General features: G+C 54.7%; 1 protein-coding gene across 8 annotated transcripts; it reads left to right on the top strand.

The window, feature by feature from the left end:
• The first annotated feature begins 5,314 nt into the window (after positions 1–5,314).
• TOB2 (transducer of ERBB2, 2) lies at positions 5,315–14,587 on the top strand. 8 transcript variants are annotated; one of them, XM_054218077.1, is made up of 6 exons: positions 5,315–5,667; positions 7,912–8,069; positions 8,683–8,877; positions 9,157–9,220; positions 9,516–9,666; positions 10,059–14,587. In XM_054218077.1, exon 6 carries the CDS (start codon positions 10,145–10,147, stop codon positions 11,165–11,167), a length of 1,023 nt encoding a protein of 340 aa, XP_054074052.1. In that variant the 5' UTR covers positions 5,315–5,667; positions 7,912–8,069; positions 8,683–8,877; positions 9,157–9,220; positions 9,516–9,666; positions 10,059–10,144; the 3' UTR covers positions 11,168–14,587. The 8 variants fall into 8 exon arrangements, with proteins under 8 accessions (XP_054074052.1, XP_054074088.1, XP_054074080.1 ...); XM_054218113.1 differs by lacking the exons at positions 9,157–9,220; positions 9,516–9,666; XM_054218105.1 differs by lacking the exons at positions 7,912–8,069; positions 8,683–8,877; positions 9,157–9,220 and having other exon boundaries at positions 9,519–9,666.
• The last annotated feature ends 3,391 nt before the right edge of the window (positions 14,588–17,978 follow it).

Below are 17,978 nucleotides of genomic sequence, written 5' to 3'. Positions count from 1 at the left end.
TAATAACAAGGATTTCTCTGTGGTTCATTCTGTGCCTAGCCTCTCTGGAGCTTTCTGGGGACACGCAGGATTAGCCCAGCTAGAACTGCACAATGGGTTATCTGGTTTCTGACAGTGCCTGCTTATGGCCATGTGACCTTGCTGCAAGGAGCTTCAGGGAATGGCTATCGCTTTTGTCTGCCTGTGATCCCAGCCACTGATCATTTTGTCCTGTAGCGTGAGGATCGCTGAGCTTGTAACCCTTATCCTAGCTAATGCGGCTGTGGATGTTGTTTCACCACGCAAACATCCAATCCCTTTCTAAAACCTACTAAGCTATTTGACTCGCTATCCTGTTCTTGTGAATAAGTTAAAGCCTTCCCTGCTGTAACTGGAAACCAACTATTGTGTTCGAGGCTATTAGCCCTATGCGTGCTGAAAACCAGAGGCTGCTTGTTTGTCAAATACCAGTAGAGGCTAAAAGCAGTCTGTTGGCTCAGCAGAGATCTGGGAACGGGCACCTTTATGTGGAGGCGGAACTGAGTTCCCTACTAATGCATGCACTCCTCAGATGGTTAAATTAAGGTCCTTGCTCAGTGTGCCCTGTAGTCCCTAAAGTCTTCATAGCCCGAGCTGAGCTACAGTAACGGGATTCTCTTTGCACAGTCTCAGGGTGCAGAGCCTGTATCGTGCCCCTGAGGTTAGTAGTGGTTAGTAGAGGTTAGTAGTGATACCTGATACAGAACTCCTCTCTGGCTTAAATGCCTCTTCTACCTGCTCCAGCCATTTAGGTGTTTAGGATAAGAGCAAAAACAGGCAGACAAGTTGTGGTGATCCTTCCCTTAAAAGTCGTTTCTTCCTGCTGCAGCTGGCTCTGGCTATGACTGGTCCTACAGCCATCTCAGCTGCTCCTCCCTCTCCTACACCCAGCTATTAATTCTGTCAGGTTTCTCTTCCAAGCTTTTTGCTGTCCTTAGAGTATCTGCATGGCTTCTTCCCCGCACCATGGTCCCCTAACGCGGCTTCTTGTTAATTTTTACCAATGTGGGTGCCATTTGCCAAGATGTTCAGAGCAAACTGGTTCTCTGGTTACGGCAAACCCACTCTCTCAAAGGAATTCTATCTGAATAAACAGCTGCCTCTTGTTCCTGACTGGGAAGCCCATGTCAGAACTGTTATCAGCCCTGTTGAATTCTGTATTTCTTTAAAAGCAGGGCATGACATGCAGATTTTTTTTGTACCTGGAACTTTATCACTTCAACCAGAATTTATCACTTGCTCTCAGTCAGGCTGCCCAAATTATCACACTAAGAATGCAGAAGGTTTGTATGTTTTTTTTTTTCCTTTCCCGGAAGTTTCTAAGATAACAAAAGTTGTTGGGTGAAGGTAGAGGGAAATTAAGTTTGAATTATTTCTTTTGTCTCAAAGAGTTATTGCCCCTGGAGCAGGGACCCCTAGAAGACCTAATTTTAGAGCAGCCCTTGTTCCCAATCATTTAGCAGGATCAGCCAGGCTGGGGTTGCTATAGAGACGCGAGTGTCCCCATCCCTTCCCCCACCCCCAAAAATGGCTGAGCACACTTATTTTCTTGGCACTCTGGGTGCCCTCACTCTGACTGCTGGGTATATTGGTCTGCGTTCTGGCAGCAATGGGAGTTAAGCTGCCATTTCTAGTTGTTCTGAGTCGCTGGGCAGGTGGAGAGAGGGAGGGACAGGCTTTTTCCCCTTTGCCTTGTTTGCTCAGACAGCTCTGGGGAGAATGCCAAACGCTGCTGGTGCTCGGAGCAGTTCAGCGCCGCTGCCTTTCTGGTACTTTCAGAGCACGGACGGGACATTGCCCTGAAGCTGCTAATTCAGACAAGGGTAATGGATACAGTTGGGTAGCCCAGAAAAACTCAGCCTTGACTGCATGGTAATGATTTCTGTTCGCCAGCAAATGAAACCCAGGCAGGGCCCCTAGAGATCTGCAATATTTCTTACCTAAATAGATTTTTTTTTAAAGTACTTGCTCAGTAGAAGGAGGTTTCCTGGCAGCGCTGGAGACCGGAGCACATGCTAAAAGGGCGAGCTTCCCTGCAGGGGGGGAATGAGACCAGACTGTCCCGCTACTGTCTGCCTGCCAGGCTCTGGAAGGGCTTCATCAGACCTTGGAGCCTGAAGTATCCTGATTCGGGGGCTCCCTGGCTGCCAGCTGTGAAGCACTTGCTTCACAACTGCGAGGAAGGGTGGGAGGAGGAGGGGAGCTGCGTCTCTGCGGCAGCTGAACCCCTGTGGTGCTGGCTGCAAACCTTAATTGCATGGAGCTAAATGTGTCTTCCTGCCATTACTTTTTCTAGGTAGGGTTATCTCTTTTTTCTTTTTCCTTTTTTTTTAATAAATCAAAAGGATGTTACATAATAAGTAAAAAAACTAATTTCAAATATTTACACAGGGGGGACAGACATGGGACCTCTTGGCCTATTAAGTAATTGTCCTCTTTGTTGCCAGTACTAACAAGGCGTTGCTGCGTTCTGAAATATAGATGTTCCCTGTTAGACGCCTCTTCAGACCGACTTCCAGCCCCCCAGCGTCGCAACCTACAGCCCAGCTCAGCAAATAGCTCTTCAACGCACCTCCAGGCTTTTGGATCATTTCAGACCTTGTCTTGACAAAGCCCTTGAGCCCAAAGCATTACCTTTCTTTTAAAAAAAACCAACAAAACAGAACACTAAAGGTAGGCAAAGGCCTCAGGTCTGTCTGTGAGCTTTCCCTGCGGGAATTGTATAGACAAAATCCTGCTTCTGAAACCTTATCTGCACAGGAGCTGTTATTTTCTCATTATGGGGATCAGCTGGAGATGTTGTTTGCCTATTTTCAATAGCAGGAAAGAATTTTTCATTTCCTTGAGGTCGTCATGTGACTTGAATGTAAAGAAGATTCAGGGTATGGCGGTGTTAATTACGCTCGATTATAACCTGACTGCCCTTCCTTGGCATCAAATAACCCAGCAAAACGAGCTCTGCCCCAGCGGCGGCCTGGCGATTCCTTCCCTCCCCGCGTGCACGTGATCCGGTAGCTTTGCTTTGACGTAATGGCCAAATGGCCGAGAATGCATGAGCGGGTACTGTGACAGGATTCCTCTGCCTGCATGTGTACCGGGGCGACGCGATAATTAAAGGAGCACGGTCAAGGCACAAGTATTTTAAAGAGCCCTAATGTGTAACACCCTCTTAGTAACACCTTATTAAAACAACAATAGAATTTTAGAAATGTAATTGCCTCTTTTTTTTTTTTCCCCCCTTAATGATGCTAAAAATAGCGCAGTCGTTTTAATTTCCCGATATCTGGCTGACAGCGTGATTTTTGTTTCCAGCAAAGCAAGGGAGTATTAGAAAAAGGAAAAAAAAAAAAAAAAAAAGGCGTTCTTTTGTAACTAAATTCCTTTTAAACTAGGAGTGATGAAAATAAGGCTGCTCATAATAGCTCTCATAAATCTTCCCCTTCTCTGCCTCCCCCTTCCCCTGCAGAAAAAAAAAACCAAACAAAAAAGCTTCAAAAGTTACTGGGTTTTGGTTTGTGTTTTTTTAAAATCGGTGGGAAAATGAGCAAGGATAGTGGTGTAGCGCTGGGGCTAGGGAGGAGAGCACTGACGGGTTGGTGCTGGCTGGCTTCAGAAGAAGTCCTCTTCAGTGGCAAAGGCAGTACCTAAGGTAAAGAGTTCCTGAGCGAGGGAGGACAAACCAAACCCAGAAAGATGCCGAGGATCTTTGTGGAAACGGCGCGGGAGAGGGACTTCGTATTTTTGCACTTGGCAGACAGTTGCTACGGAGAATTATTTAACCGGATGGACATGGAGCAGCTCAGGAAGTGTCTGTGGTCTTTGTCCCTTTTGAAGACGGGCAATGAATTAAACATTCAAACATGACTGTGTTATTGGGAAGACAGGATTCCAAGATGGAATGTGATTCCATGACGGAACGTGACTCCACGATGGGATTTTTCTTGGGAAACGGGACACTTCACGGGCTGGGCAAGCTGCCCCCGCTGTGGCGGGGGTTGTGGTAGTGCACTGGTCACGGGTTCTCCCTCCCCAGTCCACCTGTTCCAATGCTGAGGAAAACTCATGGAAGTGCCGTTCTTGGTGTCCCTTCCGCTTGCTTGGAGCATCACTCGGATCAGGAGCTGCCTCACCCGTGGACAGCAAGAGCCATTTGCAAGTGGTGTCTGTCCGAGGCGATGGCCTCAGGGACGCTCATCTCCTCGGCTGTCCGTCCCCAGGGCAGCACGACACCGCCTCGCGTCCTGGCTCTCCTGGATCCCCCCAATACCCCACGGTGCGGGACGGGGTCGGCCAGGCCGCGGCCGCCATGGCGACTACAACTCCCGGCAGTACCCGCGCCGCACACGGCACCGCCCCGCCGCGCACACCCCCTTCGGCTCATTGGCTGAGGCAGCGCACCAATCCGGAAGCGACGGCGGGCCCGGCCAGCCAATGGGAAGGCTGTTGCTAACACGCCGTAGTTATTTTTAGCACGGCCGCCGCTCGCGCACCTTGCGGCTCCGTCGCCTCCGCCGCGGCCGGCCCGGCCCACCGCTGAAGGGCGGAGGTGCACAGGCGTGTGGAGACAAAATAGTCCGCCAGGGAGAGGGGTGTCGGCTGGGCTGGGGGCCGCAGGGGTGGTTGTGGCTGCTCCCGCCATCCCTGGGGTGGCACCGGCAGGCCTCGCCCCGCCTCGCCCCCTTGTCCCCTGAGGAGGTGTCGCTGGACCGGGGGGGTTGACAGCGAGGAACGGAGCCGGGGTTCCACCTTCTCACGCCCTTCTGGGCACCTCACCCCCGGGGCTTGGGGCTTTCAGCACGGAGTTTTTGAAGGCTTCACTGGGGCTGTGCATTGGGCTTGTCCCCTCGGGAGCCCGAATTCCCCGGTGCCGGCCCTGACACAGAGCCGGGTCCCGGCGGCACTAGCTTCCCCCCACCCCCACCGCGGCCTGTTCCTGCCCAGCACCCGCCATGTGCGGAGGCGGGGGAAACGCCGGCCGGTTCCTTCGATCCCCTCGCTGGTGTCCCCCCCCCCCCCCCCCCCGGCCATCGCCCCAGGCTAAGCCGCTTGGGGAAATCCTCAGGTCAATCCTCATCCCCGCTAAACCCCCTGCCCCTTCCTGCCCCTGGCGCCCGGGGTCGGGGCGTTCCGCGGTGCCACGCGGCTGGCAGCGTCCCCCGCTGAGGGGGGTGGGGGAAGGGGAGAAAAAGGGTAATTAATCCCCATACCCCCCCCGCCATCTCCGCGGCGCGGCGGGGCCCAGCGGACGCCTAAGGGAGGGGGAAGTAGTCCCGGCCCGCCCTCCGCGACCGCATCACGCTGGGCGGGAGCGCGGATCCCTGCGCGGGGTTGCTAAGGGTGAAAGTTTGCCGTGAGTTGGCTCACTTGGGGCCAGGGCGCGGGCGGCTGCGGGCCGGCGGGGCGACGAGCAGGTGGCGGCGACGATACGGGCACCGGACACCCGCACCCCCCACCATCACCACCGCCGGGCGTCCCGCACCACCTCCGGCCCGCGCCGCAACCCCCGGGTCCGCCCCGCGGAGGAACCGCACCGCCGGGGATAAGGCGAGGGAGGGGACGGGACGGGGCAGAGACTCGCACGCACCGCCCGGGTTCCGCCGGCAGCGCCCACGGCCCCCGACAGCCGCCGGCCCTGGAGCCAAGGACGAAGTAAGTGGGGCTGGGGGTGCTTCCCTCACCGCCCCGTCTCCGGCCGGGTCCCCCTGGCCTGTCCCCCCTTTGTGGGCTCGGCCTGAGGGGGCTCATCGCTCCCCTCCAGCGGGTAATTTATCCGTGCGCGGAGCGGCCGTGCGGCTGCAGCCCCCCCGGGGGGGGGGGATTAATGGGGTGTCGGGGGGGGGGGGGTGTGTGTGTGAAAGTCATTGGGTCGCTGACGCCTCGCAGTGCCCCGGTTCACCATTTTGTGTGTCGTCGTCCCGTCACCCCCTCTTCCCAGTCTGATGGGGGACGGGGTGCGGCTCAGCCCCGAAAAGGGCCGGCCGGGCCCGGGGGCGGTGGCGGGCACCCTGGGGTGGGGGGGGTTGGGGGTGCGGGGGTGCCGCTGGGGTGTCTCCCTTCCCGCACGGTAGGTGCAGCCCCCGCCGGCTCCTGGGGGTGGAGGGGGAGAATCCCGGCGACAACAAAGGCGCTGCCGGGGCTGGGCTGGGCTGGTCGCCGGCGGAGGGGCCCTGTCACCCCCGTGAAGGCGGCGAGGGTGGGGGGACCGGCCGAGGTGCCCTTCGCGGGCATGGCCGCTGCTGCTGGGAAGGGGTCATGCGGCAGCGGGGGAAGGTCGGGCCCTGGGTTACCTTCGTGGGGGTGGGTGTCTGGGGGGGGCCCGTACCCACCCACCCCCTCCCCGATCCTCCAGGCCTCGGGGGCCCCCCGGGTGCGCGGGGCCAGGAGCTCGCCCTTGAGGCGGACGGGACCTTCCCCCCCCTTCTCCCCACCCCCCCCCCCCCATCAAAGGGCTTTTTTTGGGGACCGTGGTTTGGGGATCTGGAGAGACGGGGACGACACACGGGGCTTGTGGCCATCCCGCAGCCGTGGGGCGGGGGGGGGAGGCTGCCATGGGGTGGGGACGCGCCTCCCCGTCCCCGCCGAGAGGGGAGGGAGGGGAAGGGAAGAAGGGGGCGGCTGCCCGGCGGTCCCCAGCGCCGGGCGACGGGGCGTGTTTCCCTCCCCCCCCAACCCTGCCGTGGGCAGCGCCAGGGCGCATGTGCCGTGGAAAATTTTGCGGCCCTGCCCCGCCGAGGGAAGCGCCGGGCCGGGCCGGGCGCGGGGCGCGACGGGAGCTGTAGTCCGGGGGCGAAGTAGGTCGCGGGGCGGGGAGTGGGGGCGAGGACTACAACGCCCAGGGCGCCCCGCGGCGGCGGGGTTGGGAGGCGGGGGCGAGGCTGTCCGGCCGGGTCACCAGAAATGGCCGCCCTCCCCGGGTGGGTTCCCCCGCGGGGCCGCTCGCCTCGAGTCGGGGGAGTCCCTCCGGGCCGGGTTGGGGAGGCGAAGGGTGTGAAGGGGGCCCGTGTTCCGGACGGGTGTGGCCTGCCCTGGGACTACAGGCCGTCGTGGTCGCCCGCTTCGAAAGGCCACTTTCAAAGGGGTTGAGGCGGCGGCAGCAGCAGCAGCCAGCCGGTTCCCCGGGCAGGGAGTCAGGCCTCTCTCGGGAGGCCGGAGGGATACTCGCAAGGTCACCCGCTGTGTTTGCACAGGCAGGAGGAGAGGGCATGGTTCCCGTGTTTGCTCTCCTCTGATGCAAGGGGTTATTTGGCCCCTCTCTCTCCTTCAGTGCCTCGGTGTTGCTGATCGCGGTGGGGGCTGGGGGGACTCCTGCCTTTCCTCCGCAGAGTAGAGGAACAGCCCTTTGTGTTCTGCCCACGGTACAGTACGCCTTTGCTTTGGAGATCCTGTCAGTGTGGGCAAGCCTCTCTTCATGGAAGTCTTGTCAGAATACCTTTTACAGTTGATATTTAGTTGTTTCTTGTCTTGGAGCCATGCTGCTTCAGCTGTTTGGTTTTTTTATCTTTTATTTTATGTTATCACATTCTGGTGCAATAGAAAGAGATTGAGAGGGGCCTACTGTCAACAACCTGAGAGGAGTCAGTGGTATCTCTGACTTCTTGTGCTTTCTGCAAGTGTCAGCTACCTTGGCAGCTGTTGATATTATTAGACTAATTAACTCATCTTTTTCATAGTCAAGGTACACAGTATTCCCCTTTTAGGAAGGGGGAGTACTTCTTAAATAAAAGAAAAAAGGAGGCAATGATTTATAATTGTATCTGCTCGCTGTCTTCTGCAGAAGGTTGATGAGGATGTGGGCTCCTCAAAGTATATTGAGGCATTTGTGTTGCAAATAGGGTGGTAACAAATTCTGGTCTCTTCTCCTTTCCCAATCTGTAATTTCTGATTTCTTAATAGATTTTGCATCTGGACTAGAATTTATCACACAAGATTAAAAGACTTACAAAACTGGCTCTTCTCCTCCTGCTTAATTTGCTGGGATCCCAAGCTGTCCTCTCCCTCAGATGCCTCAAAGCCAAAGGAGCAAGAGGGCTCCATGTAATCCCCCCCTTAAGGTAGCGTGGGCTGTATAAGCTCTTGCTAACATGTGCGCTTTCAGGGGTTTGCTTTGTGCCGTTGTCTCTGGAAAGGGCTCCGTCTCTGTGGCAAGACTCCTGCCTTCTGAAAATGGCTTATCCTTGCTGTTCTCTGAAAAACTCTGGTTGCATATTCCTTTGGTGTTGATCTAGTCTTATTTGAATTTGGTCAGGTCTCGATGACCTGCCCAAAGTTGTTACGCTACAGTAAATCCTTAAAGCAGGTTTTAAAGGCAAGACTTTGTCTTCTCTTTTCCATACCCTCATTCCGGTGTTTTCTTTCTTGTCGCTGAATCAAACCTGAAGGGGATTCTCCTTCCAGAACTGACCACCTTGTTGGTGGACTTGAGGTGTGGCATCTGTTTCTGGTTACTGTCACCCTGAAGCCAAGCCTCTCTGAGCTCAGACTGGTACAGAAAAAGCATAGAATTCCACCCCCGCCTTTTTTTTGTAACAAAATCTCAAAATACTTGAGGGTTTCTTTAAAATGTGTTTAATCCTTCTTGTCCACTAAACTAGACCAAGCAAACAAGTCTGGTCAGTTGGTTTTTTGTTTTTTGTTTTTTTTTTTTTTTTTCTCCTCCTGACCTAGACCAGTGTGGATACCTGGTTGTGCTGCCGGGATTCCTGGTTTTTCAGGGGAATGCTGACACCGTATGTTTGTACTCCGTCCCCACCCCCAAAATAATTGGCGCAAGTTGTAAACATTGGCTTGAGTGCTGCGTGAGAGCATCCCTGAAGCCCATTTTAGGAAGACGGTTGAACATGGTGTGTCTGTTTGAGCAAGGTGAGGGCAGCTGAAGACAAGGCAGCCTCTGACTAAGCTGCCAATTAAAAACTGGATAGTCTGCTTCCCCCTAGAGAGGCGTGGAGGCTACTGGAAGTGTGCTTCCTCTTAAAATATCTGTGGGATTTGTTTTCTTTGGATGGGTGACAGAGTGTGGTGGTGACCTACCTGGGGTTTTTTTTTTGTACTCAGACGAACATTGTTTGCAAATGTGCGTATAATGGGAGAGTTGAGTGTTGTGGTTTTGCATTGTGCTTTTGTGGGTTCTCTCCATTTCAGAGACTTCCTCATGAGGGAAGGAGGATTACTTCAGTCTTTGGCAAGCAGTTTCAGTTTTTATGAAGTAGGTACCTGATCCTGGCAGAGCTCATCGTCCCTCTGCCCAGGAATAAGCGATGTGAACTGTATTGGACAGGATGTTGGCACGTGTGTGTTTTGTGACTCTGCACGTTTCTTTCCCCCTTTCCCCCCCTACCTGAGTTAAACTGGGATTTTAGGCTTGTAGCAAGGCAGAGCGTCAACTACGTATGCTTAATAAGATACGTGCCTGCCAGTCAAGAGGGTAGTAAACACGGGCTGGCAGCTGGTGCCTCAGCACCCTCCCTCGCTGCTTCTTGTCCCTTCTGCATTTGTGCCAGCAGGACGTGGCACCCGGCACAGCCACCCAGCCTCCCGGAGGAGAGGCTGTCCCTGCCGTCCTGAGAGCGAGCAGGTCTCTGCGCAAGCTGCTGAGCGAGTCACGAGGCTGTTCAGGTGGTGCACTTGTGTTCTGGAGAGAGGCTGGTGCAGGTGAGCCGTGCTGGAAGCAGCTAAGTGCTAGGGCAGAGAGAGGCATGTTAGATGTGCTGAAATAGCTCTGCTGGAGCAGACAGTTGGCTCGCTGGGTTTCAGCAGCGGTACTTGGCAATGAGGTAAGTACAATGTACGTGCCTATGTGCGGGTAGTAGCTACACCCTTACCTCTTCTGTAGAGGACCAGGGAGACTCCTCCCTACCAGCATCTCTTTGTTTTGAGGGACAGTAGATTTGGGGTGATCCTCCTAGAGAGCATCACTGCTTGTTAGTGTTTGTGCAAACTGCTTGTTCCGCTTTCCTTAATGAAAATGCGCGGCTGTTTATCTTAACAGGTGGAGAGCTGTTGTGTTCTCTCATCTTCATCCATCCTTTTCTCTTTTTCCCTAGGTCTCTTTGGAGCCAAATCTTGTCTATGTGCGTGTCATTTTGTCTCTTTTAATACACTGCCCTGACTTGCTTGCTGCGAAGGGAGTATGCATCTGGAGATCAAAGTTGCTCTTAACTTCATCATCTCATACCTGTACAACAAGCTTCCTCGGAGGCGGGCAGACCTGTTTGGTGAGGAGCTAGAGCGCCTGCTGAAGAAGAAATATGAGGGTCACTGGTACCCAGAGAAACCTCTGAAGGGATCTGGCTATCGCTGTGTTCATATAGGGGAGACAGTGGATCCAGTGGTGGAGCTGGCGGCCAAGCGAAGCGGGCTGGCTGTGGAGGATGTGCGTGCCAATGTGCCAGAAGAGCTGAGTGTCTGGATCGATCCTTTTGAGGTTTCCTACCAGATTGGCGAGAAGGGCTCTGTTAAGGTCCTCTACCTGGATGACAGCGAGGGCTGCAGCGCGGTGGAGCTGGACAAAGAAATCAAGAGCAGCTTCAACCCTGACGCCCAGGTGTTTGTCCCCATCGGCAGCCAGGACAACTCACTGTCCAACTCTCCGTCCCCCTCCTTCGGCCAGTCGCCTAGCCCTACCTTCATCCCTCGCTCTGCCCAGCCCATCACTTTCACCACTGCCACCTTTGCTGCCACAAAGTTCGGCTCTACCAAGATGAAGAAGGGCGGAGGAGCTGGAGGAGGGGGCGGCGGAGCAGGGGCTGGGCAGCAGCCGAGGATGGTCAGGTCTCCCACCACCAACCTGCTGAAGCACAAGGGCCTCTCCCTGTCTATGCACTCTCTGAACTTCGTCGGCAGCGCTGGGAGCCAAGCCCCGCAGTCGCAGCTCTCCCCCAACGCCAAGGAGTTCGTTTACAGCGGCGGGTCGCCGGGAGCCAGCAGTCTCTTCTTCGATGGTGTTGCCAGTGAGAGCCAGGCCAGCAGCATCCCGCCGGCATCGCAGTTCAACACCGGCACGGGTGGTACCTTTGATATGGCTCAGGTCTTCGGTGGCAGCACCAACAGCCTCTTTTTGGAGAAGTCTCCCTTCGTGGAAGGACTCAGCTACAACCTGAATGCCATGCAGTATCCCAGCCAGTCGTTCCAGCCTGTCGTCCTGGCCAACTGAACACAAGGAAGGAGAGTATTTTGGGGCGGGGAGGGAGGGGGGGGAAACAAGAGCAAAACAAACAATAAAGAGGGAGAGAAAAGAAAAATAGAAATATACAGAAAATATTCAAATCTTATAAATATAGCTTCTTGGGAAAAGAGAAAGCCCAGTGTTGTTGCGCTGTGCTGGCAACGCTCCTGAAGCACTGACTTGTTTTTTAACTCAGTCCCTGTGCTTTTTTCCTACTCACTTTTTTACTCCTTAAATGAGTCTTGGGATTTTTTTCGGTTTGTGTTCCCCCTTCCCTCCCATCCCAGCCCAGGACTGGTGCAACCATAGGTCACGATACTCCTGATGACCTGCACCCCCTCCCAGCGCTGGACACAGGGTCCTTCCACCGGGGTGTAGGGATGTCTTCTTTGTACCACCTCACTGGAGGCTGGAGGAGGCATGGGGAGAGGATGAGTCAGTATCGGTGGAGATACACACATTGTTGTTGCGTGCTAGCCAGCAGTGGGTGGGTGAGCCTGCTTTTTCTGTTACGGCTCTGCGTGTAGACGGAGAGCATCTACTGTGCCCACGGGTGTAGACCGTTGTGCTGTTGTTGCTTCAGGCCGGGCTGGTGTCAGCTGTTCGGTCTGTGTGCTGAAAAGCACTAACTCTTCTCCTTGACCTCCTCCCAGCACGTAGCAAGGAGGGCAGAGTGTTACTGTGAAATGGCTTCTTACTGCTCCCTTCCTCATCCGCACTTCCAGCTGCAGCTACAGGAGGACAGCACTTTGAACTGAGTGACTGTGATTATTGTCCCCTTCTGCATGTGAGCGAGGGGGCCTTTCCGTGCCCTCTCAGGGCCGGCTGGTTGGTCCAGGTGACAACTCTGTGGTGTAGAAACACCACCCGCCTGTCCCTGCGGCTGGGGGAGGTGAGGTGGTGCTGAGCCAGGCGGCCCCACTTGGATCCTGCCCCTGCTTCCCAGACATGCTTCCCAGACATTCTCCCCAGCAGCGGGGACCAGCATCCACCTGGGGTGGTGTCTGAGATCTGAGTTCTTGTTCCCTGCTGTGAATTCATCTCCTTGCCTCGGGGAGGGAATCCTTTCTTTTTCAGTTAGAGAGGCAGCACTACTTTTGAGGAAGAGAAAGGGCTATGTTGTTGGAGTGGTAGCATAAGGGTTTGTGCTTTCAGCCAGGTACACACCTGACTAAATCCCCTCCCTTGCCCTTCTGGAGGAGTGGGAGGAGGTGGCTGATCTGGTGTGGAAGGGAAGCACCTAGCATCAGCTCATCATTCCAGCCAGATCACGTCAGCGTGGATGGTGGCAGGCTTAGAGCAGAGCAGGTACAGGCACTCAGAAGGCGAGCGGCCGTCCCAACATATGAATGTATGGTGCCTCCCTGCCACAAGGCCGGGATCTGGGAACGCCCCTGCAGCTTTCCCTGGGACAACGTACTGCAGCTGGGCAGTAGTGGCATTTCAGCTAGGTCGCTTGTGCATTAGGGACTCCAAAACTCACCTTCATGAGAAGCTGAAGGAGGGCTGCTTCTTGCCTAGGTTGGGTGGAGGCTCTCCAGGTGGGAAGGAGGTCTCCTTGGAGGCTGTCGTGGGAGTATGTAAGCGTGCAAAGAGGAGAGAGGTGGAGATGATGAGACTCCAATCTTTGAAGTTCTCAGTTTAAATGAAAAATAAGCTTTTTGCTGCCTTCCGAACTTGAGGTTTGGTTTTCTTTTAATGATGTCTCTGGAGCACCCTCTGAAACCCACTTCTCTTGTATCTGTCAAACCAACATGCTCTTTCCAGACATCCCTGTTTCAGGGCAGATGGACTTGAACTCTTGCTTTTCCTGCTCCCTTCCCTTGCGCTGAGATGAAGCTACTCCAGCCCTCTTGCAGTTGTGTTGCCAATGAGCCTTTGCAGAGGTCTGTCCTAGGGAGACTGCCACTGCCCGGAGCTCTTCAAGGAGAGTTTTCCAGCACACGCTTCCCCTCGCTGGGTGACTGGGGGAGGCACGGTCCGGACCTCATGCCCAGCGTGGGTTCCTGAGCAGGCTGCTTGCCATCGAGCTATGACCGACACGGCGGGTGGGCGAGGAGAGTGGAGCCCAGGGAGCTTCCCCCATACTGGCGCCCATGGCCTCAACCATGCAGGTTTCCAGACTAGGATGAGTTCCTGAGGAATGGCCGAGCTGTTGGGTTTCCCTTGTTTTCTTTTTTCTTTTTTTTTTTTTTTTAAACACCCTCCCCCCACCCCCTGAGGGACGTTACCACTGCCACCCCCTACTTCTCCCTAGGAGTGTGCTACTGAGTGCCAGCCCACTTGCCACACTGGACCGAGGGGCGCTCAGCCCGCCATGGCGGGACCCGGGTCCAGTTGTCCCCCCCTCAACTGTCCCCACATCTGGCAAAGCCACCTGTGAGCAGCGTGCTCTCCTCCAGCACAGGGAGAGGTGGGGATGCCCCCTGGCCACCTGCTTGTGTGTGTGTGAAGCTTTGATGCCGCTTTGCCCTGCCACACGTATTATACCTGCTTTAAAAATTAGTGGTGTGAGCGGAAGGAGGAAAAGAGGAGGGACCAACCTCTTTGTATCTTAAAAGGAAAAAAGCGTGCTTCAGAAACGTTCCTCCAGTGTCAGGCAGCAATGGAAACTAACGGCCTTTTCGGGTCTTTTCTAGTCTTGGATGTAGGCGTTCAGCTTCAATTTTATTTTTTAAAAACCTGCACTAATTTACCTGGTTTCTTAGGAAGAGAAGAGAGAATTTTTTTTTTAACTTTTATTTTTTATGGGTTTGTGTTCTTTTTGTTGATGTCTGTTTGTATTGAATAATTTGCTACATTTGTAAAATGTAAGAGGTATATATAATATATGTATATTTCTAACGTAAAAAAAACTGTAATTTTTTTCTTTTCAAGATTTTTTCTTAAAAAGAGGAGAGAAAAAATATTTTTTCAGGAAAAAAACTTTAAACAAAAAAAGAAGAGGTGAAGATTCCTTTCTCCCTATTCAGCCTCCCTCCTTTCCCTCCCGCCCCTCTCCGAGGAGTGAATCGACAGTTGCCTTGTGGGAGAGAAGGAGTGAAAGAGGACAGAAGTCTGTATGTCTCCGAGCGGAGGGTTACTGTGTGTGCTCTGCTTGGGTTTCTTTCCAAGAAGGGGGCTACTGAGAGGGGGAACCAAGGGGGTTGCTGTCTTTTTTTTTTTTTTTTGGTCTTTTTTTTTTTTTTTTCTTATTTAGCGAAGGAGGAATACAATCAGAGTTTTGTATTCAGAATGTTGTGCAATATTTTGGAACGGGACATTGGTGTGTCTAGAGATTTAGTTAAAAACAAAAAAAAACCAAACAAAAAAAAACAAAAAAAAAAAAAACAAAAAGGTTGATCAAATCTGTACAGTTTCTATTGTTCCAGATTTTTTTAAGTTTGTATTAAAAGCATGATATAATAACCCGTTGTCGTGTGGTGTGTGCTCGGTGGGGAGAGATCACTTCTGCTGTGCCTGTTCCCGGGCGAGGAGGGATGCAGCTACTTTCCTTGTTGCCTTCAGATGCACTGGCACTTGGTGTCTTCCTCTTGCAGACATGGTCGCTGGTTTGTGGTGTGCGCCGCGTAGGTTTCGCGGGGTTCGGAATAGCCCAGTGATGCCCAGGCTTGTGCAGTGCAGCGCGGGCAGCTGTCTGCCTGACCTCTGGCATGGCTGAGAATAGCAGCGGCATAGGAAAAAGTGGCGGGATCCTGGCCTTCACAGGTCCTGCCGTGATTCAGCTCCCCGGGAGGGGGGAGAGCTGGCTCTCCTCCCCAGGCGAGAGGAGGGAGCTGAACGCTTTGCCTTCAGCATGTGGCGCCTTGCGGGCCTTCAGTCAATCAGCGGAGTTCCTAAAATACCCGGCTTCTGCGGCAGTTCCAGGCTGGGATTTGTCTGGCGTCGTTGCAGGGGGTAGCCGAAGCCTTCCTAGGCAGGGGTTTCTGCAGAGGGGGTGCTGTTCCTGGGGTGATTTCTCTCCCCTCTGTGCAAACCAGTTTGGGTTTATCCTGGGGTACTTGCTAAGGCAAGGGAACCTCGAGGTGTGTGTGCAGGCCATGCCGTCCCTGCTGGGAGTAGCGGGGTGGGCTCGAGGCTGGCCATGAGAACAAGCAGTGATGATGAAGGTCTGATTTTTGTTGCCCTTTCTAACCTCTCATTGCTCAGCTTTAATCAGAATTTCTGTCGGAGAGAGCTGCTGCTTTTTACCAAAAGGAGATGAAATGGCTCCTCTGTGCTGAGGAAGGTGCCAAAATGCCTGTCCCACCCGATGTGTGCCGGATGGCTGTGTCACCACCCAGCCCCACTGCCCTCCTGCTCCAGGGGTGGCTCCCAGCTCCCTGTCCCGACTCAGAAAGCTGTTGAAGGAAGCTGCTCTGAATGTACCTGAGGAAACCAAAGGTGGAGCTGGTACTGGCTGCTCTCTCCTGCTAGCATCCCTACCTTCGGCCCCTCTGGCCCGAATTTCTTCCTGGAAGAGCTTGCGCTGTCTTTGCCCTTGGCTTTGCGAGCCCGGGGAGCTGGGCTGCTGCTCGTGCCTGCTGGGCGCCACGTGACTGTCACACTCTGCTAAGCAACAAAACTATTTTTTTCCCCTTTGTGTCTCAAACCCCTTGTAATCATTTATCTGAAGCACGCACAAGCTTCTGCCCTTAGACACGTTTCTGGAAATGGAAAATCAAGGGCGAGTATGTGCCTTCCTGATCCTTGCCCTGCATTTGCTCGGCTGTGACGCAGGGAGGCACGGAGCCTTTCCCTTTTTGGGTGCAGGTACGCCGAGCGGTGGGGCCTGGGGTTGGTTTACAGCCGATAGCTGCGCAGCCTGGGCAGGGATTAGGGAAAAGGCTTAGTATAGCCTTGTTCTTCCTGAGGGATTTGCTCCTGTGCTGTCTCAGGGAGCCTTGAAGGGTGTGGGGAGGTGAAATGTCCCTCTCCCTGCCTTGAAGCGGCAGGGGAAGGGAGCCCAGCAGGGCACGGGGATGGGGATATGCCCTCCGTCAGCCTTCAGAGAGGAAAGGAGGTGCTGGCACTCCGCGTTCAGCCGGTGTGGGGTGGTGCCCGGGTGTGGGAATGTTTGCCGGGTGTTTGGGCAGTGACCGAGTCGGTCCCCAAATAGGGTGCTCCAGCAAGGCACGGCAACAAGATGGGACTTGTCTCCTGAAACCTCCAAAGCGAGGGGCGTGGGGGTGGTGTTTAGACACTCGTCACAGGGGACTCCGTTATTAAGAAGGAAACTTGCAACTTGAGTCACCCAGCGGGCGGGCTCCCACCTTGAAAGGAGGAGACAGCTTGGGTAGAAAATGCCACGCTTCAGCCTTGGGCTTTTCAGTCTGTGACAGCAGCCATTTCTGACACGAGTCGGGCTGTTCTGGGAGAGGGAGGGAGGAGGAAGGCCTTATGCAAGGCGTGAAAAGCTGTCTGCGAGGCAGCCTTGCCGTGGACTGCGTGTTAAACAACAGGCCCAGCAAAACAGCCCGAGTTTGCTCTGGCAGGAGAGCATCTCCCGCTGCCCCAGAGCCTCCCGGAGATTTGGGACTACTGGGATTGAATAACACATGGCGCAGGTGCCGCCGACAGCGGGTGTCCCTCCCGTGCCCTGGCGCTTGCCGGGTGGAAAAACACCGCTGGTGGGGGGGTTGGGACCCGCCGAGTCCTTGGCGTCCCCGAGGATGGCGCCTGCCAACACCACCTGCTCCCCGCTCACGTGGCTGCGGCCCGGACCGTGCAAGGGGCCAGGCTGACACCATGGTTGCAGGGGGACGGCCACCACTTCTCACCCCACGTGTGTCCTCTGCCGGAGCACGGGCGCCAGCCCACAGGCTGGCGGTGGCCAAGGTTAGCCGCCTTCCAAACCTTGTGCTTTTTCCTTCAGTTTCTATGGCTGGGCTCCAATTCAAACATGGCCGGGAACACACTCGCCCCGGCCCTTGCAGAGCTGTTCTTCCTCTGTCACCCCGGCAGCTGCCGGCATCGTCACCTCCAGAAACACGGTCTGCTTTTTATAAAGGTGTGGAAGAGCAAAGCTTTCAGCCCCCCACATCCCCAAGACACCTCGGTGAAGGCTAAGCCCTGGCCTGGTGCTTTTGGGTTGTACTGGTCAGTGAAGTGCCAATTTGCCTGATGGCCAATTTGTGTGTGGCCATTGCCAATGGCAAAAGTGACTCCCATGTGGTAAGTGTGTGCGCCAGGGAGGGACACGTGATTTTTTTTCCCCCGAGAAGCCCCCAGAGGCACGGCGGCGGGTCGGGAAGAGGAGATAGATCTCTGCGAAGAAGGTTCAGGGTCAAATTTTGCCGCTTTGCCTTGAGGAGGCGCAGGGAATGATGCAGGTGGAGGCGAGGGGGAACTCGCTCCCTCTTCACCAAACGCCGAGGAGGCGAGTGTGGTTCCTGTGTTATTCCGCGGTTGCTGAGACCTAGTTAAGGGGTTTTTTTTGCTTATTTTTGTTGGCCCGGCGCAGCCTGCCGTGCTGCCGGTGGAGCCTGAGTGCTGAAGGAAGCAGATCCCTGGGAGGGAGCGTGTCCCTCCCACTTGGCAGGATGTTTCCACCAAGGACAAAGTTTTCCTTCAAGTGAATCAGCCAGAAACTGCTTGCAGAAGGTGCATCTGGGGCTTCCATCAGAAAAAAAAACAAAACCAAAAAAACAAACCCAAAATAATCCACACAAGGTGATACAGCAAGACACGCTTCTTCCATGGGCCTCGCTTTGCCCACAGAGCTCGGTGAATCCAGGCAAGGACCACGTCCAGCTTCCCTCAGCAACAGGCGCTTTTGCTTTTCCTGATCTTCATGTGGTCGGGTTCAGTGTCAACATGC

Source organism: Rissa tridactyla, chromosome 1 (genome assembly GCF_028500815.1).
Source record: "Rissa tridactyla isolate bRisTri1 chromosome 1, bRisTri1.patW.cur.20221130, whole genome shotgun sequence".
Taxonomy (NCBI): domain Eukaryota; kingdom Metazoa; phylum Chordata; class Aves; order Charadriiformes; family Laridae; genus Rissa; species Rissa tridactyla.
Note: the sequence above shows the minus strand (reverse complement) of the source record. Positions and strands in the feature narration are given on the sequence as shown.